The sequence below is a fragment of the Physella acuta genome, unplaced genomic scaffold (assembly GCF_028476545.2).
Source record: "Physella acuta isolate Inbredline_101_S28 unplaced genomic scaffold, ASM2847654v3 ptg000279l, whole genome shotgun sequence".
NCBI classification, from domain to species: domain Eukaryota; kingdom Metazoa; phylum Mollusca; class Gastropoda; family Physidae; genus Physella; species Physella acuta.
In genome coordinates this window covers 15,614-40,864 of record NW_026731798.1, presented here as the reverse complement: position 1 = coordinate 40,864, position 25,251 = coordinate 15,614, and the positions used below count along the sequence as shown (strand labels likewise).

At 36.6% G+C, this 25,251-nt stretch overlaps 1 protein-coding gene across 1 annotated transcript; it reads left to right on the top strand.

The window, feature by feature from the left end:
• The first annotated feature begins 984 nt into the window (after positions 1-984).
• On the top strand, positions 985-23,986 carry LOC131939434 (protein dachsous-like). Its single transcript, XM_059297723.1, has 17 exons — positions 985-1,106; positions 1,284-1,562; positions 2,506-2,683; positions 3,495-3,665; positions 4,149-4,289; positions 4,557-4,682; positions 5,291-5,458; positions 7,747-7,874; positions 9,438-9,506; positions 12,185-12,376; positions 13,471-13,597; positions 13,761-13,833; positions 14,405-14,570; positions 15,607-15,705; positions 18,630-18,781; positions 18,906-18,966; positions 23,981-23,986. The coding sequence occupies exons 2-17, from the start codon at positions 1,500-1,502 to the stop codon at positions 23,984-23,986; spliced, it is 1,920 nt and encodes a 639-aa protein (XP_059153706.1). The 5' UTR covers positions 985-1,106; positions 1,284-1,499.
• The last annotated feature ends 1,265 nt before the right edge of the window (positions 23,987-25,251 follow it).

The following is a 25,251-nucleotide window of genomic DNA, read 5'->3' as shown; positions in this document are numbered from 1 at the left end:
TATATTTGTATTTTATCACAAATTGAACTTGATAAATCCATAAAGACCTAAATTATTTTCTCATGACGCATGTGTTACAATTAATAGTGAAGCCTTTAGATGGGGCATATAAGTCTGGTTAAGTAACATTTATCTGTAAGTAAGCGCGCCCTATGTCTGTTTCAGAGTTCTGTTTTTGTTTAGGGCAACTCATTTCCACTATTTGTACAAGTCATTTGTCAATGGTTGCACAGCGAATAAAAACCCACTATTCAGTCTTCTTTTTCTTCTTCTTCGTTCTTAATTATTAGTGTTGAAAGGGATCGAGATTTATCTGCCAGTGGGTTTGAACTCGAGACTTTGTTCGAATTTATCAACCATGAGCTTTTTGCCGACTCGACCACGCCTCCAACACAATTAAGCGTTACGTGTCATTGGTTATGCGCCATTGAGGCCATTGACTCCGATTTCAGCCTGCTTTTTCTTTTTGGATTTGCTTCCATAGCCTTAGTCCAACCAAGAACAAACTACAAGGCAGCAGTTGTTTGATTTTGGAGTTGTCTCTCCTAGAAGAGTGGCTGTCCCCAGCTAACGAGCCTTATCTGACTTTTCGGTTTAGCAACTATGAGCTTTACCGACTCGACCACGCCGACCCCTACTGTTTAGTCTGATTCGTTCTATTTTTAACTTAAGTATCCATGTTCTTATCTCTACTGTAAACACACGAGTATAAAAAGCGAGAAAAAAATTGGGGAGGGTTGGTCTATTTATAGAGCCTAAAGATATCTGTATGTCTTGGAGATTAATGTTGACGTAATGATGGCACTGATCATGACACAGATCGAACTAGCTATCAGCTACTAATCGATATCTGTGATTGATGTGTTTGAGTAAACAATGTCTAAGTTAATAGACACAATCCAGCAAGTTATTTTAATGCATGTATAGATTCTCTATTGACGCATTGAAATATTGGCTAAGTTTTGTTACATTATATATCTTGTATATCAGTACTAATATAGGTTTCTACTGGTAGTAGTCAGTGATCTTTAATTTAAGCAGAGTTTGATTCAAGGTTTAAAATACAACACGAAATATGGACTATGTGTTTTTATTTCTCTTGAATAGTAATTTATATTTTTTTTACCGTTAAAAGAAATAATAATTACATTTTAAATTGTAATTCAATTTAAAATAAATAAACACAAAAACTAGTTAAACTGTTATAAAATCACTTAAGTCTACTTTAATTTGAAAACAAAGTATTTTTAAAGTATAAAATATAACAACATGTATTTTGTTAGAGACACCAGACAATCGTGTGTTCAATGAGTGACCAATTCAGACGCAAAGGGAGGAAATTAAGGAACATGTTATAAACTTATATAATCGTGTACTTTAAAACTTACTGAAAAGTTCTCTGGAAAATATTTGAAACTGTGGTTAGAACCCATTTGGGACTTTTCGGTTTTGTTTGTACAATTTGATTTATTGGTTGTGTTATTGCCGACAGAGGATTGATGGAGTTGTGGGCCTTGTTCGGATTTGATTTGATTCTGTTGTGTACGCTAGTGGCTGCTAAGGTAAAATTTTACTTTATTGAGAGCTATGAGTTTGATTCAATTTAACATTGTAGAGACTGGCCTTGTTTTACGTTGATCCTAAAGAAAATTTCACACACACACACACACACATGTATATATATATATATATATATATATATATATATATATATATATATATATATATATAATATGCGCGCATGTGCGTGTGTGTATGTGTGTGTGTGTGCGTGTGTGTGTGTTAGAAGAGTGAAGAGTTGCTATATTTAAATGAGTAAACTTTAGATTATAATTATAAAGTGCCTAGTGTTGGGAAGAGGGTAGATTGTAGTAAAGGCGTAGCGACCCCTCCCGGCCGCCGAGAACAAACTTTCAATTTGCCCCCCCCTTTGTATTTGTTATACTTATAATTCAAAACTGTAGCTAAACTGAGTTTTTTATTATTTTTTTTCTAACCCATTTTGCCGCCCCTGGGGTCGGCGCCCGAAGACACATTTAACCCCCCCCCCCTCGTCGCTACGCCTCTGGATTGGAGGCTGTTACCATTACATTTGCATTCAGTTTCGAATGCTGCTATGAAACGTATAGATTTACATCTTGTAGTCCAGTACTAAGCTGTTTTTAAATTACGTACATCCATATTGGTGTACAACTAGAAATAGTTATTACTTAACATGATATACAGGGGCGTAGCAAGGGGGGGTTGGGGGTGCGGACCGCACCGGGTGACACTATTTAGGGGGGTGACACCAAGGCAAAAAATAGCTAAATATATAGAGAAAAACTCGAGGGGGGGTGCAAATCGAAAACTTGAGGGGGGGGTGCAAATCGAAAATTTGAAAGTTTGACCCTAGGAAGGGTCTCTATGCCTCTGGGAGGGGGGGGGGGGTGATACCATTAAGTGCCGCACCGGGTGACACCCGACCTCGCTACGCCACTGATGATATATTACTATTCCAACCAGCCTGAGATTACAGGGTTCACCAAAGTCGTGAAGATCAAAGAAGGAACCAGCGTGAACGAAGAATTGTCAAAGATCACGTGTCATGATCCCGATGGTGACAAGACAACAACCAGCATCACGTCGATGGTGCCCAACAACCCGTGTAGTCTGTGTTTTGAGGTGCTTAATAATGGCGCAGGTGAGGTGATGTTTAGTGGGGGGATGGGGGGGGGAGATGTGGGGTGGTAGGTCTGTGTGTTGAGGTGCTAAATAACGGTGCAGGTGAGGTGATGTTTAGTGGGGGTGTTGGGGGTAGGGGGAGATGGGGTGTAGGTTGTAATCTGTGTTTTAAGGTGCTCAATAATGGCGCAGGTGAGGTGTTTTTGGTGGGGGTGGGGGAAGATGGGGGAGATGGGGGGTAGGTTGTGGTCTGTGTTTTGAGGTGCTCAATAATGGTGCAGGTGAGGTGATGTTTGGTGGGTGGGGGGTGGGGAGATGGGGGGGTGGGGGGGGGGTGGGGGGGTAGATTGTAGTCTGTGTTTTGAGGTGCTCAATACCGGCGCAGGTGAGGTGACAAATATGGAGGTGTTGGGGGTGGGGAAGATGGGGGATGGGTTGAAGTCTGTGTTTTGAGGTGATCTATAATCGCGCAGGTGAGATAACATAAAAATGGTAGGGGTGGGGTTAGGAAATAAGGGTGGGTGAGATGGGTGGGGGTTAGGTTGTAGTCGCGCAAGTGGGATAGCATATAGTAGGGAGGGAGATCGGGGGTGAGGTTGTATCTTGTGGTATGAGGTGCTCTATACTGGCGCAGGTGAGATCACATATGGTAGGGGGAGGGTGAGGGTTAGATTGTAGTCTGTGTTGTGAGGTGCTCTAAATTATGATTTTTTTTCTCTTAATTTTACTAATGAAATCATCATTTAATTAATTACATCGCGTAAATATTATTATTTAAAAATAACTTGCTCTAACGAATAGTCAACATTTACTTAACTTTTACGTGTCAGATGAAAGTCTCCAGTACCGTGCCGGGGTTGGAACCCTAGACCACAGCTCGGCGCCATCCTACCTTCTCACCCTGACCTGTAGCGACATGAACCACGAGTCCACCACAGAGGTCATAGAGGTCACGGTCTTACCCAACACCCCGCCCCACTTTGACCCAGATAAGTTGTTTGGTAAGTTCTTTCAACTGTCTGTTATGACGTGCCCGCAACACAAAAAACATCAGTTGACGTAATTTTTTATAAAAAATACTTTAAAAATGAGAAAACAAAAATCAAATTTTAAAAATGAACTAATTCCTTAAATATATGCTCTATTTGGGACTTGTTAACTTTGCCCTTAAAGGTCTTTTAGACTCTAATTAATCATATATTTAACTGGAATGATCATTTCTTTCTTTATCTATTTTGCTATATTTGCCTTGGAGTCACCTCCTAAATGGTGTAACCGTAACCCGATGCGGTCCACACCCCCCTTGCTACGCCTCCGACATATATATATATATATATATATATATATATATATATATATATATATATATATATATATATATATATATATATATATACATATATATATATATATATATATATATATATATATATATATATATATATATATATATATATATATATATATATATATCCCAATCACAGATAGCGCGACCATGAGTGCTGGAATGACCTCTGGCACGGTTGTGTACCACGCTCAAGCAGACGATGAAGAACATGACGACATCAAATATTCCTTGCAGGTACTGCCAGCGTCATCTGCCGGAAACTACGTCATCGATCCAGGTACTCGATGTATTCGCTGATTCAATATTTTAATGTATTGGTTAATTTTAATTTTTATGATATATTCTCTTTAAGTATTGCTAAAAATTTGAAAATTTTAATTTATTTTTTTATTTATTTTTAAAATATTTTTTAAAGTTGATTTTTAAATAGTCTGGATTGATACGATCGTGTGTAAATGTGTGAGTGTTTGATTGTTTGTTTTAATAAACCACATTATCTAATGAAAATAATGACCTTAATGACCCCCACTAATACATGTAACAGTTACCGGAGAGATCAAGACGACGGTTGACTTAAAGAGAGAATGTCGCAATGACGTCACCTTCAAAGTCGGCATCAGCGACGGCACCAACACCGTGGGACCTCTGGTTATAGACGGCTCCATACCTGGTGAGTTGGTTACACACATGTTTAGGTTAACCTCCCACCTGGTGAGTTGTTTAGGTTGACCTCCCAACTGAGTAATCAAAGTAAAAAAAAGTAAACATTCTCCTTTAGAATTAGCGATCCATTGTGAAGATGAAGCAGAGTTCATGTTTCTTGACCTCGGCATATAAAGTGATAATTTGTTCAGCACTATGTCCGGCCGCCTTTACTGTCCATAATGTCAGTTGGGTACCCATCAGAGCTAAGTGGACTGAGATAAGGTCCACAGCTTTGTACCTGGATTCAAATACTAAACTTTTAGATTAGCAGTCTAGCGCTATACAACTAGGCCAAGCCGTCATATACCTGTGTAATATGTACCATTTATTATTTAGATGTCCATTCATGTAGCACGGCGGCTGAATTTTTTTTTGAAATGCCTATTTATACGACGTAGCGGTTTCAAAATTATGTAACTTATTTTACCTATACATTTGGTAATGCTTCATCACGTATTCAAAAATTAATACATGTAACCGTTATCCATACAGAAACACACACACACACGTACGCACATATACGTGCACACATATGTATGTATGTCTAAGCTCGTTATATATATATATATTCAGACGCCAATGTTCCTCCTGTGGCCGCCAATCTGGACACCACCGTCCAAGTTCCAGAAGACGCTACCGGCACCGCCTACAAGATGCTGTTCTCTGACGGCAACGGTGACCCCGTGACCTACACGGTGACCTCTAACAACGCCCCTGGGGTGGCGCAGTTTACCTTGGACGGTCAGTGACAATAATTCTTGACGCTCTCAGTTTTTAAGGTCCGGGCATGTGATGCTCTTAGTAATGGCGTCGCTACGGTGGGTGTAACCCGTTGCGGAATTAATGGTGTCACACCCCCTCCCCGCGAAAAAAAAAAAAAAAAATATATATATATATATATATATATATATATATATATATATATATATATATATATATATATATATATATATATATATATATATATATATATATATATACATATTTTTATTCACCCGTCAGTTATTACAATTCTAAAAAAAATACATTTTCTTCAGGCCAATTTTGCAACGTTTAGTTGGTTTAATATCCCCTCCACCCGATGATAGCTTTAAACTGTGCACAGATAATACTAACGATGCTCATCTACAGTCGGTTATAAATACAGCTGGATGTAGTATAGTTTTCTATATCCTTAGATGGTTTACGTCATGTTGTCATGTTATACTTTTACTGCTTCTTCCTTAAGAAAGGTCCATTGTGATTTAACAATGTATCACTTTGCATAAATGAACGATAATTGTGATATGCTTCGCAATGTATAACTATGGACGACCAGTCTAAATTTAGTAGAACTTAGTCCCCACAGTTAATTCAGTGTTTTTAACCTGGGTTCGATTGAACCCTAGGGGTTCGGTAAGTAAGTCTCAGGGTTTTAGCGGAGGTCAAGACACACACCCAATTCATATAATTCACTTTCGGATTTTGTAAGCATGGACAATAGAAGGGTTCGGTGAATGCGCATTTGAAACTAGATCTAGTGGGGTTCGGTAATTCCAAAAAGGTTAAAAATCCGTGAATTAGTTTGAAATTCTTTACACATTGCTACGAAAGAAGGCAAATGAAATATTTTGGGCATATTGTCACAATACATGCATTGTGAAAATGGACGGCAAGTGGTATTCTGTCGCTTAATTGCTTCACTGGACGGCCAGTGAAATATTCACTCAATGTTTCACTGGACGGCCAGTGAAATATTCACTCGGTGTCTTAATGGACGGTCAGTAAAATACTCACTCCTCGATGTCTTAGTGGACGGCCAGTGAAATATTCATTCCTAGGTGTCTCACTTGACGGCCAGTGAAATATTCACTCCTCAGTGTCTCAGTTGACGGCCAGTGAAATATACACTCCTCGGTGTCTCACTGGACGGCCAGTGAAATATTCACTCCTAGGTGTCTCAGTGGACGGTCGGCGAAATATTTACTTCTCTGTGTCTCAATGACGGCCAGTGAAATATTCACTTCTCTGTCTCAGTGGACGGCCAGTGAAATATTCACTCGGTGTTTCACTGGACGTTCAGTGAAATATTCACTTTTCGGTGTCTTAATGGACGGTCAGTAAAATATTCACTCCTCGCTGTCACAGTGGACGGCCAGTGAAATATTCACTGTGTGTCATAGGACGGCCAGTGAAATATTCACTGTGTGTCATAGGACGGCCAGTGAAATATTCACTCCTGTCTCAATGGACGGCCAGTGAAATATTCACTCCTCAGTGTCCCACTTGACGGCCAGAGCAGTATTCTTGACACGCCCTGTCCCACTGGGCTAGAACCAATTTACCTCCCCGCCCCCACTGCGGATGTCACCAGCGTGTATGATTAGTTGACTCCCCCACATGAACATTTTTCTCACCCCAACACAACCATAACACATTCTGTGGAAACTTGCAGCAGTAAATAAACACCTTGGTTGTGGCCACTAATATTAATACAGGTTTTCAATAAGGCCTTAATTTATGAATATCATTGAGCCAAGGATACATGTACACAATAATATAAAAAATCTCCTTAATTGAAATAAATAATTAAATCAAAATAATTGTACTCAACATGTCCTAAATGACATATTTGAGATATTTTAACATAAAAACAAGTTTTACGCTTTCAATATGCCGATTATTCTCTACATTTCAATAATGTTATGTTAGTCATTATACCTCTTCATTTTCCAGCTTTTCTGAATATAAAATGTGATTGTATTATGGGCACAAAATACGAAAAAATGATCCTATCACAGCCTTATCAATATAACATGATTATGTTACATGTACAAAATGTGATCATATAACATGTGATTGTATTAAACGCAAAAGATATGATCCAATAACATGTGATTGTATTACAGGCAAAAGGTATAGTCCTGTAACATGTAATTGTATTACAGTCATACAATCTGATCCCATAAAATGCGAATGTATTGCAGGTATAAAATACTAAAAATGATCCTACAACAGACTTATCAATATACCATATGATTGCATTACAGGCAAAAACCCTAACGTCGACATTGCCGGAGCTTTGAACTACGAAGACCTGGCGTCCAGACAGACAGACCTTACCATACAGGCCACTGACGGCTTCTGCACCTCATCCCCCTACCACCTACGTCTAAAGGTAAGTCACCTATCTGCATTCAAATCTTTGGGGGTTTAATGAAGCGAAACTAATGTTATTTCAATTAGGAAGTCGTACATATATCTAGAACTGTCTATTTTTTACAAGCTTTTATTTAACTCACTTCCTCTGTCTGTCGTCAGTCTAGACGGAAACGCAGGAGTGAAAATTCGGACAGTTCTACTTGACAGATACGATTCACAGTTGGCACGTGGGTCAAGACATGAAGACAATGCAATCTGAAACTAAATTTGACTTAATCGGATGCCTAATTAATTTTTTATTAATTAATTAAAATTTGGACCGAATTAGTAGGCATGTCTAGCCAACCACACCACACCCGTCATCAATAGCTGCGCCATCACGACCACGTAATGGCTGCGTTCAAAAACCATTGCGCGCCTACTGAACGTGATATTCAGTAGGCGCGCAATGGTTTTTAGTCATGTAACTCTATTGTAGATAAAACATGTAAAGTACTGAAAAAAAAAATTCATAAAAAACGTTTTAATAACAAGCTTTTATGTAATGATGCACTAAAAAGTAGAAAATAAATTATAGACTACTATTTAAATAACTATAAAGAAAAGCGTGGGTGTCTTCCTTAACATTAGTAAAGGTATCCAATAGATACTAAAGTGACCCACGCTTTTCTTTATAGTTATTTAAATAGTAGTCTATAATTTATTTTCTACTTTTTAGTGCATCATTACATAAAAGCTTGTTATTAAAACGTTTTTTATGAATTTTTTTTTTTAATCTCGCACCCCATCCAAATAGTCATACGTCACAAAATTGTTAGACCGCTTTTAAAAATAACGTCACATTATGCCACATTCAAATTGCCATTTTCATTTTTTGAAACGTATTTTTCTATGAAAAATAAAATGAGCTCGTTCATCAGTATGAAGGTTTATCTAAAATTGTATCAAAATTGTGTATATTCAAATTATAAAAGAAATGTTAACATTCACACAAAGAAAAAAAATTGCTCATTTAATGCCAGAGTGTGATATCTCATGTTTTGATCCATTGCCCTTTGTCAAAATAGTCAAATCACATCCCTCATACTAGCTCTTTTTCTTTCAGACTATTTATCCGGGGGGGGGGGGGCACTTGTAACTTTTGGTGACTTAAATTTCCAGTGGGCGGATACTGGTCAAAGAATATATTTCCGATATATTTTTTCATTTCGTTCGTGTGGAGTGGGTGGGGTGCTAGAGACTTTTTTCGACTTAGAAGAGATGCATGAAAGATACTTTGCAGTGGGACGATTCTATATCAAATGTCACTACCGTAACACAGCGGTTACATTTTTTTTAGAAATTAATACAATTAAACACAATTTCCGACAATGGCTTGATAATATTATTTTATTAATAAAAAAAAAATTAAATTTAAAAATTTTTAAAAATTAATTTTTTTTTTAAAAAGAATTAAAAATTTAAAAATAAAATAAATAAAATAAAATAAAAAATAATATAAAATACAAAAATAAAATACAAAAATAAAATAAAATACAAAAATAAAATACAAAAATATAATCGATCCCCACTTCTTCAGGTGACAGACGTCAACGAGCCGCCCAAGATAACCCCTGATAGGACGGAATTTGAAGTCTGCGAGGGGCAGGTAAGGCTTCCGGTTATGTTAAAACACAACAGACACCTATACACACCTCACTTGCTAACATAGGTGTCCAGGGTGGCAACTATCGTTCAAGTAGACGTAGTTTTATTTCAATGCTTTTTAACGAGAAATGTACAGATTGCCAGATAAATGTTATGTCAGAAGTGTATAGGTAAGACGGGGTCCGAAGCCACAACTGTAAATGGAAACAACGCCCCAGCTACCAATAGGGCTGGTAAGTAGGTCACCAATCAGTTCTATGGCTCATGCAGGTTTTATTGAGCCGTATAACCGGTTGGTGACCTACTTACCAGCCCTATTGATGCTAGGATTGATGTTGGGGCTAGGGTTTAAATATAGCTTTGTTGTTGGGGTTTGGGATTATGGTTAGGGTCAGGGTTCTTCAAAGTGTGTGTGTGGGGACGGAGCGGGGGGGGGGGGGCGTAATTGACAAGGAGGTAATGACTTCGGGCAGTGGCGTAGGCAGGGGGGTTGTTAGGGGGGCCCCCCATAGACCCCCAGGTATATATATATATATATATATATATATATATATATATATATATATATATATATATATATATATATATATATATATATAAAGTATAAGGGGGGGGGTGCAAATCGAAAGTTTTACGGGGGGTGGAAATCGAAAGAAATCGTCAGTTGTGTGTTCGCTTTAGTATTCGTTTTCATCATCGGCTTGTGAGGACTGATACAGATTTACAATAGTAATATTTCTTTCTTACTTGTAGCCTGCTTTCATTCATTTAAGATGGTTTACGTATACATAGATCTAATACAAAACGTCTAAATATAAAGAAAAAATAAAAATTAAAAACCAACCTGAAACTGAAAGTGCAAATGTATAATTAAATGATGATTCAAGTGGTTTTTTTTTTCTCGGCGTGCGTGGTTCTATACTTCAAAAATACTTTTTTTTTTTTTTTTTTTTTTTTTTTTTTTTTCAGGTAGTCATACAAATTTAATGGCATAGAAAATTTCACATATTATCTCAAAAATGGATCTGGTCGATTCTTTCTCATGACAAATTCAATCTTTCTGCGCATTTCAGAATCATAAATTCTCCGACATCTTTCATAGGTCAGGCGACTTCTTTTAAGAAATGGTTTCTCAAATCTTTCTTTTCTTTTGACATCAGAGAAAAAATGTTCCTTTCTCAGAATGTTATCCAAAAGTCTGTATGCTGGTTCTATGTCATTATTTTTTACAAGAACAGTTCTTGCTATAAAGCGCAAATGATTTGAGGTCATTTTAATATATTTGTCAGTCCTAGTTCAGATGGGGAAGGTTGAAGACTTCAAATATACGAGAAAGTAAAAAAGCCTAAAAATTGCAAGAATAATAATCCTGATCCAATTTCAATTATTATTTATATTGTTTATGCATTTGATATCGAAAACATTTTTATAATTTTAAATATAACAAAATATATAGTAATCTTCATTGGCTTTATGTACTTTGAAATCAGATTGATGATAAATGAAAGTTCTGTAATGTATTCTTAAAAAGTAGTCTTTGATTTATTTTAATTTTCAATGATTCTTAATATTTACGTAATTTTAATGACTTTGAAAATATAATTGTAAGTTGTTTCCCTTAGTTTAAAAATACGTGGTAAGTTGTTTACACAAAATAAAATATCCATGTGCAAAACAGTTCTAACAATGATTCAACATTCCTGAATACCAATATTTGTAAAATAAAAGGTTACAGTAAGCTATGGGGTATGTCAAGTTAGTTTACGTGTTTCAGTGACTTAGGAAAATAAAGGGTAGCGTGGTCAGTATCCAATCGCCTTCCCTTTCCCTGAGTCAGGTACCCCTAAGAGCTGGGTAAGCTCCACAACGTCCTAGGGACTCGAGCCTAGGATTTGAACTTAAATCTTAGCAGTCATATAGTCTTCCATCTTACCTCTCGTACGTTTCGCTTAATGGTCAGTGTTCCATACATCCCATTACATATGCAGTCTTCATTACACCCCATTACATGTTCAGTCTTTCATACAACCCATTACATGTCCAATATCTTCCCTACATCCCATTACATGTCCAGTCTTCATTATACCCCATTACATGTCCATTTATCCAAACATCCCATTACATTTCCATTTTCCTATATATCCCATTACATGTCAATTCATCCATACATCCCATTATATATTCATTCTTCATTACACCCCATTACATGTTCAGTCGTCCATACACCCGTTTACATATCCAATATCTTCAATACATTCCATTACGTGTCCATTTTTCCATACATCCCATTATATGTCGATTTTTCCATACATCCCATTACATGTCCAATATCTTCCATACACCCGATTACATGTCCATGTTTCGTTAATCCCATTACATCTTCAATCCTCCTTACATCCTACTACATGTCATATCCTCCATACATCCTATTACATGTCCAATCCTTCTTACATTCCATTACATGTCTAATGTCCATTCCTCCATTACTTTGCCCACAGCGAGAGTTCGACTCACACCTTCACGTTCCTTACATCCCATTACATGTCCATTACATGTCCATTCATGACTTCCCCCACAGAGAGAGTTCGACTCACACCTTCACGTTCCTTACATCCCATTACATATCCAGCCTTCCATACATCCCATTACATGTCCATTCCTTCATGACTTTCCCCACAGCGAGAGTTCGACTCACACCTTCACGTTTTAGACGAAGACCAACCGGACACCCAGAGGTGGACCCTACTGCCCATGACCTCTAACCCCGAGGGTCAGTTTGGCATCGACCCCACCACAGGATTCCTGAAGACTCTGATGGACTATGACGTAGATGTCGTGACCACGCCAAGGAGGAAGACATTTTACGTGCAGGTAATCGATTGTAAGATAGTAATCGACTACAAGAAGTCATGGTACGTGCAGGTAATCGATTGTAAGAAATGTTAACTGATAGTAATCGATTACAAAAAGTCATGATACGTGCAGGTAATCGATTGTAAGAAATGTTACATGATATTAATCGATTACAAGAAGTCATGATACGTGCAGGTAATCGATTGTAAGAAATTTAAACTGAAAGTAATCGATTACAAGAAGTCATGGTACGTGCAGGTAATCGATTGTAAGAAATGTTAACTGATAGTAATCGATTACGAGAAGTCATGGTACGTGCAGGTAATCGATTATAAGAAATGCTACCTGATAGTAATCGATTACAAGAAGTCATGGTGCGTGCAGGTAATCGATTTTAACAGTAGCCTAGGCGACTTAGGTATTCGATTATAAAAAAATGTTCAGTAAATAATAGAATACGTCACGAGTCTGGGAAATCAGATTATGGTTCTCTATAAAGCGTTTTAGAGTTGCGGTTAGGGTTGCTGTTATATAACTTTGGATTAAGTATAGTTTGTTTAATACTTTTTTAATAAAGATAAAATGTTATGTCTTGAAGGCTTACCGTGCGATACCTCAATAGCAACAAGACGGTTTTAAAATAATTTTAATGACGTTTTTTTTTTTCAAAGCACCCACTGATTAATATTTTCATCTAGTTGGTGTTACAGAAGGAAAAGGGGATTGATAATCTTGCATTAAATTTTTTTTCAATAAACTAATTAAAGTCATAATACATTTGAGTCGTACAATAGAGAAGTACATTTATTCACCGTCAGATTGTTATTTAGAGTATCAACTCTAGCTTTTCTTCAGTGTACCATTCTTTTTTATTTTTATTTTTTTTATAAAAACAGTTTTGAATTTGACTTTGTTTTGTTTTAGTGTCACCCTCAATATCCTCTTCCTACCGTTCTACATATGGTTGTATTTAGTTCTTATCAATTTGTCAAACATGATAATGCATTTTTGTTTTGTAAAGTTTTAAGTTTTCGCCATAGTGTCTTCCATAATCAGTATCAACCAATGCAGTCAGTTATTTAGTCTGAAACTATGTTGCTTATGTCTCGCAGGTCGAAGACAAGGGGGGTTTGACGTCATCTGCTACCGTAGAGGTGACGTTCGTCGACTGCAATGACAACGCACCAATTTTTGACATACCTGATTACACCTTCGCTGCCACGGAGTGCACCTCTGCAGGTGAGTAGTAAGTTGTGTGAACACACAGCATGCACTAGACGAAGTGAGTAGTTAGGTGGTGAACACACAGCATACAAATTGTCTTAGTGAGGTGTTAGTTGTGTGAAAACACAGCATGCAATAGCTCAGAGTAGTTTTGTCATGTTCTATCCACCATCTGCAGGCACCAAAATTGGGACAATCTCTGCCACAGATAAAGATTCTTCACGTGAACAGAACAACGTCATCTACTACCAGTAAGTCAAATTGTGGTTTGTTTACCTGTAGCACTTTGGTTGATGTACATGACAACTTTCCTATGTATGACATTTAGAACTGTGTGATTTTTATACTAGTGTGTGTATGTTTGACATTTATGACATGCATTGTGCACTGTATGAGGATTGACTTGCAACACAAGTTATGAAACCTGTATTGCATTATGTTGTTTGAGATTTTATAAGCCTAGTGACATCTATGTCACTGCATTTACCATAATTGTTAACAGTGTTGCTTCCAGACTATTTTTCTCCGAGTAGGTGGGGGGGGGGGGCACTTGAAATTTTTGGGGGGTCGGACTTAAATTTCTGAAAGGGGAGAGAGGCGGACAGTGTTAAAAGTAAATATTTTCTTTATAAATAAATGCGGGGGGGGGGGGGGGATTGAAATGGATATTATGTACGATTGTATGTGTGACATGTGTGACATTTATGAAGAATTTGATATGACATTTACATAATTACTTGCACACATGACGCCATGACACATGCATAGCATGTATTATATGTATGACATACATGACATTAATGACATCTATGTCTCCCCCAGAGGATCGGGCGGGGGTGTCAGTGTCGGCAGTGGAGGGGAGGTCGTCATCACACAGGCCTTGAAAGCTGGGACGGTTGTCACGTTTAATGCTTACGCCTACGACAGGGGTCAGACGCCCGGGCCGCTTAGGAGTAAAAACCCGGCTGTCATTTCCGTCCGGTTCACGGTGAGTATTTTACATACGGCATTTACAGAACCAGGATCGGTCTTACTATGTTGGTGTCATTTCATAAACCCCTCCCTGAACCCCCCCCCCCCTCCTCCGCGCCAAAAATCCCCTGGATAATAAACCCCGATTAACGTTTATTTGAGGAAATAATAATGATAATGAGAACCAACAATCATTATTAAAAGCAAACAATCATTTTAATTTAGTCCCAAATGACTATTCTCATACACTTTAATCACATAACTTAATCACATTAGTTTAGTTACCTAGACTAATGTCACATTATGTTTAGTCCCATTGACATTAGTTAGTAACTTACGTCAAGTACCATAGACTTTAGTCACATATGTCTAGTCCCATAAACTTTAGTCACATAAGTCTAGTCAAATAGACTAGTCCCATAAACTTAAGTCACATAAGTCTAGTCAAATAGACTAGTCACATATGTCTAGTCCCATAGACTTTAGTGACATATGTCTAGTCCCATAGACTTTAGTCACATAATGTCTAGTTCCATTGACATTAGTTCATCACATAACTCTAGCCCAACAGAGTTTAGTCACATAATATAGTATGAGCTACACAGACTTCTATTGTGTAGGTTCAGCTTAATATGTTGAATTCCCATAGGATTAGTTCCTCATAAAATCACTCCACGTGACTCAGATTTTGTCATCCAAAGCTCCTTAAGTCTACACGCTCACAGAACTATTTCCATAACACCACGATAGTATATGTCTGTCAGCTGCCTGTTCTATCTTTGATGAGATAACTATCTCGTTAACCTTTGTCACCTGTGTAATTAAAATCTTTTTACTTAGACCAGACACTTTGATTCAAGTGGCAGGTCTGATTATAAACTATTTATGATTTTGTTTCTGTTTTTAAATTTCTAAATTAATATACCTTAGTGTCTTTTTTAAATAGTTTTTATTGTCTTCTTGTTTTATAATAATTAATAATAGTAATACATATAAAATAATAGGATACCAATTCTTTTTTAAAATTATTTTGGAATTTTTTTTTGAATCAGCCATGTCCGACAACTCCACCACCTAGATCAACAACAAAGCCTCCACCAACCACAACCACGCCAACTACAACAACCAAGAAATATTCCAAAAAGGGAGATGTAAGTAAACGCTATAGGGCTGGTAAGTAGGTCACCAACCAGTTATATGGCTCATGCAGGTTTTATTGAGCCGTAGAACTGGTTGGTGACCTACTTACCAGCCCTATAGTTTGCCAGCTGGATAACGGAAATGTAACTACTTGCTTGACTTCAAACTTGTATTGTCATTACCTTGCTTCGGTTTTAGAGTTGACTTATAGCCTGGGTTAGGACTAGGGTTAAAGTTAGGCTTTGAAATGATTTTTTTACGTTAGTTTTTTCTTTTCTTCTTCCAATTATGTACACGCTATTCATTGTCTTAGAACTATGACTACACTTTTAATTGAAGTTTACTCTGTCATCCCGAGTACTGTCGTTAGAATATTTATGATTTCTTTCAAAACGTAACTTAAGCATATATATTTTTAGCGCAATTTCCATACGGGCAATGGCGATTATTAACTCGTCAAGGATGGATGTGTGTCCGATGTGTGTCCGCAGCTTTAAGTCGTATCTCCTCCTCAACGAAGCAGTATCGAGGACTAGTTCCAAAAGCAAATATGTTAAGCAAGTTCCGAGGATGATGTTGGGCCAAAAAAATTCCCGGAATTCCTTCCTGGATTTCCCGGAAAAGCCAAAACACCTTTAAAAATGCAGTTTTTGTCCCATATCTCGGCAACCAGACCACTTAGCGACTTGAAACATTTACCAATCGATTTCTGCCATAATTTAGAACAATATTGCCGAAGAAAGTTTTCAAAAATATCCTTTCGTTCGGTCACAAATTTTTTTTTTTTAAATTACATAAACACCTACAAACCGATCGTTCTCCTAGCTTGAACGCACCCCAGCATTATACGTCTTTGTGATCACTATCTATTTTTAGATAACATAAGGACATTGCGCTTAAATTGTCACTAGACCTTTTATTAACTTGTTTTTAGTTTTATCATCATTTCCTGTTCGTGCCCAAGACAAATGGGGCAGATAAAGTAGAGTTCATCTGCTTCATAGACATTGGCGTATGAAGGGATAGCGTGGTCAGCGTTATACCCATCCGCTTTTGTTCCACTGATTTGAACCCGGATTCGAACTCGAGACTTTCTGGTTAAAAGTCGAGCGCTGAATCGCTAGGCTATTTTAGTCTTTTACTGCTTGTATATTAACGATGTTGTGTTGGTTGAGGAATTATTTTTTTTTACATTTGTGGTTTAGCATATGTATTGAACAACAAAAAATAATATATTAGGTTATTCATTAAGGTTCAGGATCATAATAGTACATCAATGACAATGAAAGAATAACTTAATGGAGGAACTTTAAGGTTTGATATCATCAAACTGAAACTGAAGTTGAATTTTTTCTGGCCAACTATGAAGAAGGGCAGATTGAGGTTATCTACATTTCAATGCTAGAAATATCTAATTGATATTTTAATTTAAAATGACTAAATATCTAATTGATATTTTAATTTAAAATGACTAAATATCTAATTGGTATTTTAATTTAAAATAACTAGTCATTTGCTGTTGTGATTTTTTTTTTTTTTTTTTAATATTTTTATTTTCAAATAGAAATAATTACATCAGCATATACAAATGTGTGTGTGCGTTAGTCTTTAACATAGTTCAAGGATTTACAAAAAAAATGACAATGCATGAGCAAAATGGTGAACATTACTAAAAATGATTTGTCGATTAACAATTCAAATGAAAGTAATTAGAAATAAAGAAATACAGTAATCGTAGTTAACCATGATAGTTTTAAATGTTTAAACAGTTTTGTATAGATTTTTTTTAATACTTTTATTTGCAATTAAAACAAGTACATCAACATCAAATTTTTTAACATAAATTTTGAACACCAAATGAAAACGAAAGGTTTCGCAAATGTACATAATGAATATTTACATGATGTCATGTATTCGATTATAAAAAATTGTAAAGGATGACAGTAAAATGGGTGAAGGTCAAATGAAAGTGTCAGAAGTCTGGGTGGGGAGAGGAAAGGAAATTTTTCAGAGAGGGTCAATGGGACAGTGAAGCATTTTCTATGTAGGGAAACAACTTAAGTTGACTAGTTGAAAGGGTGTTGTAGTGGTCGCATTGAGTTTTCAAAAGGTTGCAGTGTGAAAGATGAGGGGAAAGAGACAAGGTTTAGAACTTTAAATAAGTTCTGGATATTGATGTTGCGGTGGGTGGTGGGGTCGTTGGAACAGTTAAAGGGATTGTGGGGTTATCATGTCTGAGGGTAAAGTGGATAGAGGGGGAGAGAGGAGGGGGTAGATTTTTTTTTTATTTTTATTTTTATTAATTCAATTGTTTTAAACATTTAAATCAGTAATAATAATATATTTGATAGATTTTACATAGCATCAAAGACATGAACAATGAACATCAATTGCATATATAATAATCAAAGGGAAAAAATAAAATGGCATAAGAACTAGATTAAAATAATGTGTGCAAACTAGATATCTCTTCACTGCTTAGTTTAGTGTGCTGCGGAGTCAAAAGTTCACACTGTATCCACCCATGGACAGAAATAGAAACGACTGTAGGAGAAGGGTCTCTGTAATCACGTCTGATCTATCATTCCAAAACTTTCCATGACATAAAATTGACCCTTGGCAATGAGGTCACGCTACCTTGAAATGTCCGCCAGAATATTCCTTTAAATCTTTGTCATTATTACAAGAACAAGAATAAAATCTATTTAAGTAAAGAAAGACCAACGAAACTTGTCTTGGCAGATATATTGTACAAAATAGCATGTTAAATAAAAACGCAGCTCTGCTGACCTATGCGATGATTTTAATTTTTTTTTAAATAATTAATTAAATTTTTATTTTTATTTTTTGGCCATAAATTTTTTTATGTTTAAGTTGGCCATTGACATTTGCGAGTTCTATTTATTTTCATCGTGTGTTTTCTCCCTTGTTTTAGGATAACCTCCCCTGGATCATCATAGCGGCCCTGCTGGGGACGTTCCTTATGGGCGTGCTGGGATATATGCTGTGGCGCTATGGACACCTGTGTCTTCGCAGCTGTAGGAACGCTACCTGTGGCCGGAAGTGCTGCAAGACTCGACCCAAAAGGTGAGTACGTTGACCTTGACCTTCAATGTTCGTCGGTGGTATTTCGTAACGAAAATTATATTTGTAATGTTGATGCATGTGTGTATGTGTTTGTATGTGTATTTGTATGTTTGTGTTTGCTTAGTAATAAGTATTTGTATGTATATTTGATGGCGCAGGCGTTGTTTGAAAATTCAACTGACAAGGTAAGTTAAATATTGATCCCGTATGACAGATTACAACATCTTTATAAACTTTGTGTTGTATGCTAAGTCATGTATGCGGTATTTGTTTACATTACATATCCATTTACAATATCGATACATGTGTGTATTTTGCCAACTCCTTTAAGGGTACGAAACCGTTAATTATTTGAAATATCAGTAATGGACACCAGCGAGAAAAGTCTCAAAGGTATTTGAGAGGTGTATAAAATCATTTAAAAATCTTGCACGGCGTAGTTACAATTAATATGGTTATAAAATCCTGTCTGTCTGGTTTTTTTCGGACTTTACTAAAGATTGGATGTATTTGATGTTTTTAATATTTTCGATAACTAACTAAAAATTAAAAAAAAAAGCAAAAACAATTTGGTTTTCACGTGTAATGGCGACATAAACAATGGCCGCTATACATTTTATTGTACACATTGTAAGCTAAAAATAGAAAAAATAGGTCATGGTGTTTAAATTTGCATAGTTATTTAAAAACTTGATCTGCAAAGTTTTGTAAACAAAATAACTATAAAGTGGGGCTGTCAGAAATCGATCACGGAGTTCCTTTACAGCCAATCAATGCTTGTCTTACGAAAGTGAAACATCGGGTTACAACTTAGGCTTGATGAAAATAAATAGAAATGTAGCCTTAAACTCAACAAATTATTTTCAAGTTCTCTGGATCTGCAACTTGTATAGCATTGATTCTAAAAATATTACATTTCTGAATTAATTTTAGGCTTAAGTTTTTAATAAAATTTTATCTTTTATTAGTTTTATGGTCCTAAATCTAAAAAAGCACATTTTTATTCCATGTCAACAACATTACGGAAGGAATCTCGTCAACTCGCTGGTGTCCATTAGCATCACAATTCATGATTATTAGGAACTAAAAAATGCTTCTTAAGTCAATTTGTAATTACCTTGTCATTGGTTTGGTTTTGGTTTGTTACTTGTGTTATTGTTGTATTTTGATTTCTGGTTTAAAAGTATTATATCAGAGAGCCCTGCACAATAGACAGACACCCCATAACCACTACACTCCACACCACTTATATACACTCACCACCCCTTACACTCCACTTATATACACCCAACCACCCCTACACTTCATACCACTTATAAACACCCCGCCACCCATACACCCCACTTCAACACACCCTCACACCACATAAACATTCACACACTCATCAGTCGTGTATCTCCCCCACCACACACCACACCACACCACAGCCACACACAACACACAACACACTACTTACCCACCTCCACACACCCCACCAACCACACAATCCACTCCCCTACACACACCACTCACACCCCATCCATACCCTCACTACACCCCCTACCACCAACCGCCTTATCCCCATTTTCTTTCTCTCTCCATTTTATCTAACGCTTGGTTTAATGGGGGCGGTCATGTTAACTAAACCCAGCGGATCGATCTGATTTAGTATCGATCCCCGCCTAATGAAACCTGTGCTTGCAGACGACAACGGTTGTCATGCTTTGAAATGACACAGACTGACGCTTAGCCGTGTTTCTAAAAATAGCATTCATTTGCTTGGCCGTAATCTGGAGTGAAGAGAAATTAGAGGGACATAACTAAACAGTCAAGGGAAACAACTGCTGATTAAATTTCGAAATTAAAGAGTTACACTAATCATTTTAAAGAGAAAACTAGTATTTCAGAATTAAACATATGAAATATTATCAATCGTTTTTATATACATTTTAATTTCATTTCTTCTGGTGCAAATATTTTATGTGCAGTAGTATAGGCCTACACCTTGTTTTAGGTTTAGTTGCACACCAGTTTCTGGTGCTAATATTTTAGGTTTAGTTGCACACCAGTTTATGGTGCAAATATTTTAGGTTTAGTAGGACACACCTTTTTGGTGCAAATATTTTTAGTGGCACAGTACTTTCTTGTGCAAATATTTAATGTTTAGTTGCACATTACTTTCTTGTGCAAATATTTAATGTTTAGTTGCACATAAATTTCTGGTGCAAATATACAGTCAGTCCTAATGTGAGAAAATCAGAAAAGAACACGAACCATCTCTCAAGTGCATAAAAAATCACACTTTCAAGAATATCGATTTTGAATATTCGATCTCGCTACGCTAAAAAAATTTATTTTTTTATTTTATGCTAACATTGATGATGGGATAATATGGGGATAGGGAGGGTGTGTGTTAATTTAGCTATGTGAATGTATGTTGGTGTGTATGAGGGTTATGTGGGTAAATGGAACATCTGGTGTATGTACAATAGAGGCGTGTGTATGGAGTGTGTCGTTGTTTGTTTGTTTGTTTTTTCGTTATATTTTTACTGTTTGGTTGATGGGTGATATATTTAACGTTGGTGGCAGAGTTTCTTCCAGCCATCTCTTAGGGAGAGAGGGTTGGGAACCAACCCCCCCCCCCCCCCCCCCCGCTTGAAGAAAATCTACCCCTCCCCCTTCCGAACGAAATGACATGTATATAAGAAAAATATATTTTTAACAGTGTCCGCCCTCGCCCCCCCCCCCCCCCCCCCCGAAAATTTCAAGTGCCCTCCCGGAAAAAAAAGAGTCTGGAAGAAACACTGGTTGGTGGGAGGGAATCATACATAGCCCTGGGTTTTATTCGCATCTTCTGAAACTGACAGTAAACTTAATACGCTCTATGTTGTCATTGAAATGGAAGGGGAGGGTGGTGGTGTCACTTGTCAGCTTAATTCACACTCCTCCCATTTCAGCACAGATTTTAAAAATATTAAATATTTAAAAGACAAGCTGCACATTAAAAAAAATTAAAGGACGACAATTTTTTTTTTAGAAATGTTTTATTTCTCCAAAATAAAAACAAATGTCAATTATCCAAGCAAAATAATAATTTCAAAAAAAAATAATTTCATAACGAAGCCAACGTAAGATGGCTAGAAAAAAAAAAACAAAAAACAAAAAAAAAACATCACATTTCAAAATGGCAGGAGTTGGCTGGGGGACACAACGCACTAACCCGTAATGTGGTGGTCGGTACGGCAGAGCAAACAAAGGTCGAGCGAGAGTTCAAATCCAACAGACACACAGCAAACTGAGACCGGTTCAAATTTAACCGGTTAGGCGGGTATACATCACATTGAGACCGGTTGAATGTTGACCGGTTAGACAGTTAGACATGATATTGAGAACCGGTTCAAATTTAACCGGTTAGGCAGGTATACATCACATTGAGACCGGTTGAATGTTGACCGGTTAGAAAGTTATACATCAAATTGAAGCAGGTTCATATTGAACCTGAAAATGAACATGTCAAGCGCACATAATTAAATTATTAATAAGCATATCGATTAATTTAATAACTATATACATGTAGGGCCTATCGCGTATTGATAGAAGAGAGTGCTAGAGATACAGGCAGAGAGATAGAGAGACAGGCACAGAGAAAGATAGAGAGATGAAGAATAATGTCTGAAATAGAAGATATTGATGGTGTGTTTTACTTAGTGTTCCTAATTTTTGAATCACTTGATTTCAAATTAATGTAATCATAAAATTGGAACGATAATTACACTGATTAAACTTCTGTCTGTGATCTCTTAACATCCAATCTTCCTCACCTTATCACAATTGTAAACAAAAATTATGTCTGATAATGCTTTGTGAATAATACTGCTTTAAATCAAAATTCCAAAACTATTTTTATGTTAAAACTACTGACAAACAAAAATCATTTTTATTTCTCACTTCCCTGTTTATGAAGGCATGCGTCCCTTTGTTTTTTCTTGACCATTGAATTATTTAATTTGACCATAATCACGCAATCTATTAAAGTATAAAAAAATCTTGATTAGCCTATTATGTGCTTTATTATAATTATTTTATCTAGTGTACAGGCTTCTAGTTTTGCCGAATTATTCCGCAAGATAAAAACTAGTACATTATAGGTTTAATTAAAGACGGTATTATAAATTAAATTAACCTCACAATCGTATGTCGTTACACTAACTCGTATTCTCTTGTACTGCTGCACTCTACCGCGATCTTAAGCCTAGCAAATTAAGGTAGGATGTAGACTTAAGTCTTACCATTACCCTTTTCAACGATGAGCTATGACCCAGAGGTATCAACACCACCCATAATTCCAAGCGCTACTGACCCCTAGGGTTCGACCCACCCGGGTCTCCATGGTCTGTATCCCCTGGGTTTCCCTCCTGCTATACTTACATACCCCATACACCGCTAAAGCTGATATAGACGTAAGGAACAGTCGGCTCGTGGACATACTATGGTTTAGTTCTTGAGCATCGAACCCTTAACGTTCTTTCACTGAACCCTACCGCTCCATACATTGTTTACAACTATACCCTTTAATCAGCGTCCAAATTTATACCTTAAATAATAAACAATCTTTTGCAGTACCCCAAAACCTAACTTAACTAATGATACTATACGCAATGCCACCCAACTTTCCAATTTAACCGCTGACATAAAAAAAATTCACACTAATGTCCCAAGTCGAATTGTTTTTATTACATCACCCAGCTAAATCTTCAAGCGTGCTACAAAAAAAGTTCACTCTTATTTCATGAACATAAAAGCTTCTCAACGAAAAATCAGCTAAAAAATAATTTATTGTAAAAAAAAAATCATCTTCGGTCAGACGTTCTAGAAATTCAATTTCCTCCCCCCCCCCTCAGCCCAATACAAGACACTTTAAAATAAAAGCCAGACCCACGGTTTCCTGTCAAATCTACTAGAAGTGCCTGGTACATTGAATGCTATTTGTCTGTTACTAACGTACAAATTCTATAAACCAGAAACCCTTCAAGGCAGAACGTATTTTCTTAAAGTTTGTTCAGGAGACACGTTTTCAAAACAAAAGAATAACAACTTTTTTAGAATATTTTCTTTTTAAATTTAAAATATAGCTCATTGCCACACGCGGAAGTTTTAATGCAAATACCTAAGACCATCTAATTAAATTGAAATACTAATTAATATAATATCTGCTTTTAGGAGTAGAAGTTAATGAAAAAAAAAAATGCTTTTTCTGAAATACCTTAAAAATTAATAAGTTCCGGGTCTCCGTAAGTAAGTAAAGTTCCCTTTCAAACCTGACGGTCTACTGGGCAAGTGAACTAGAGTTGTTTCTGTGTCCTCGGCATATGAAGAGATAGTGTTGTTAGCGCTATGCCCAGCCGCCTTTACTTTTCCTAACGTAAGTTAGGTACCCATCAGAGCTGGGTGGACTCAGGGACGGTCTACTAACTTGAACCTACTGGTGTCAGTAGGAAATTAAAATATTGCCACTCGGGGCTATATGTCTGTTTCCTTCAAACGTTATAGCTTCATTAAACCCTTATCCAAACCTTTAGCTTCTAATTCTACATAAACCATTCAAACATTAGAGGATAGGTCAAAACCCTTTCTACATTGTTTTATGTTTAGAAAATAAACGTTTTGCCCGTAAGAAAGTCAATCTTATTAGAAATGTAAATAATTAATTACCCATAAATATTGATTACCACAAACTGTATAACGACTTAATTAACACTAACGTATTGCGAACAAAGTGTCGAATAAATGTCACATAGTCGTGCGATGTTGTCATAACGTTAGTAATCTGCGTAATATCTGGGGTAATTAACGTTCTCTTAATCATCTTAATCATGTTAATTGGCTGCTTATTAACGTGTCAGTCAGTAATCATTTCAACAGTGGTCATGGAGGGCTAAGCAACAAGGAAGCTAATGATTTAATTAGGGTTTTTCTATGTAAACCTAGGCTTTTAATATAAAGGTTAAACAGTTCAGTCAATACTGGTAATAATACACACCATGTGATATATTATTTGGACTTAAGTTTAGGTACTGGGTTACTTCAGATTATTAGTGCTTTAGAAAGTATAAATTGTTCAAAGGCGTAGCGAGAGGGGGGGGGGGGGGGCGGGGGGGACATATGTCCAAAATGGGTTGGAAAAAGAAATTGAAAGTTTGAGGGGGGTGCAAATTAAAAGGGTCGCTACGCCTCTGAAATTGTTTAACTGCAATCTTAGTTAGGATCAAGACTGTACACTTTATCCAGTGGTCATCAAAATGTAATTGCATGACGCACAAAATGTGTTTACTTGAAATTTTTGAGGAAATACGGTTGTTGTTTAAATTTTTTTTTAAAAAAGGGAATAGTCTTGCCCTCTTCAAAATAGCCTTGGTCAAGAAAGCCCCCATCTTTTTGCATGGATTATTTGCTCTATCTATCAACTAAACTACATTATTTTTAATCTTAAT

What these genes read in the sequence shown, in the direction of transcription:
- LOC131939434 (XM_059297723.1), top strand. Translation starts at nt 1,500, where the DNA reads ATGGAGTTGTGGGCCTTGTTCGGATTTGATTTGATTCTGTTGTGTACG. An exon ending in GTACGCTAGTGGCTGCTAAG is followed by an intron (nt 1,563 to 2,505) that starts GTAAAATTTTAC and finishes TATTCCAACCAG; the next exon opens with CCTGAGATTACAGGGTTCAC. An exon ending in TCATTTCCGTCCGGTTCACG is followed by an intron (nt 14,571 to 15,606) that starts GTGAGTATTTTA and finishes TTTTTGAATCAG; the next exon opens with CCATGTCCGACAACTCCACC.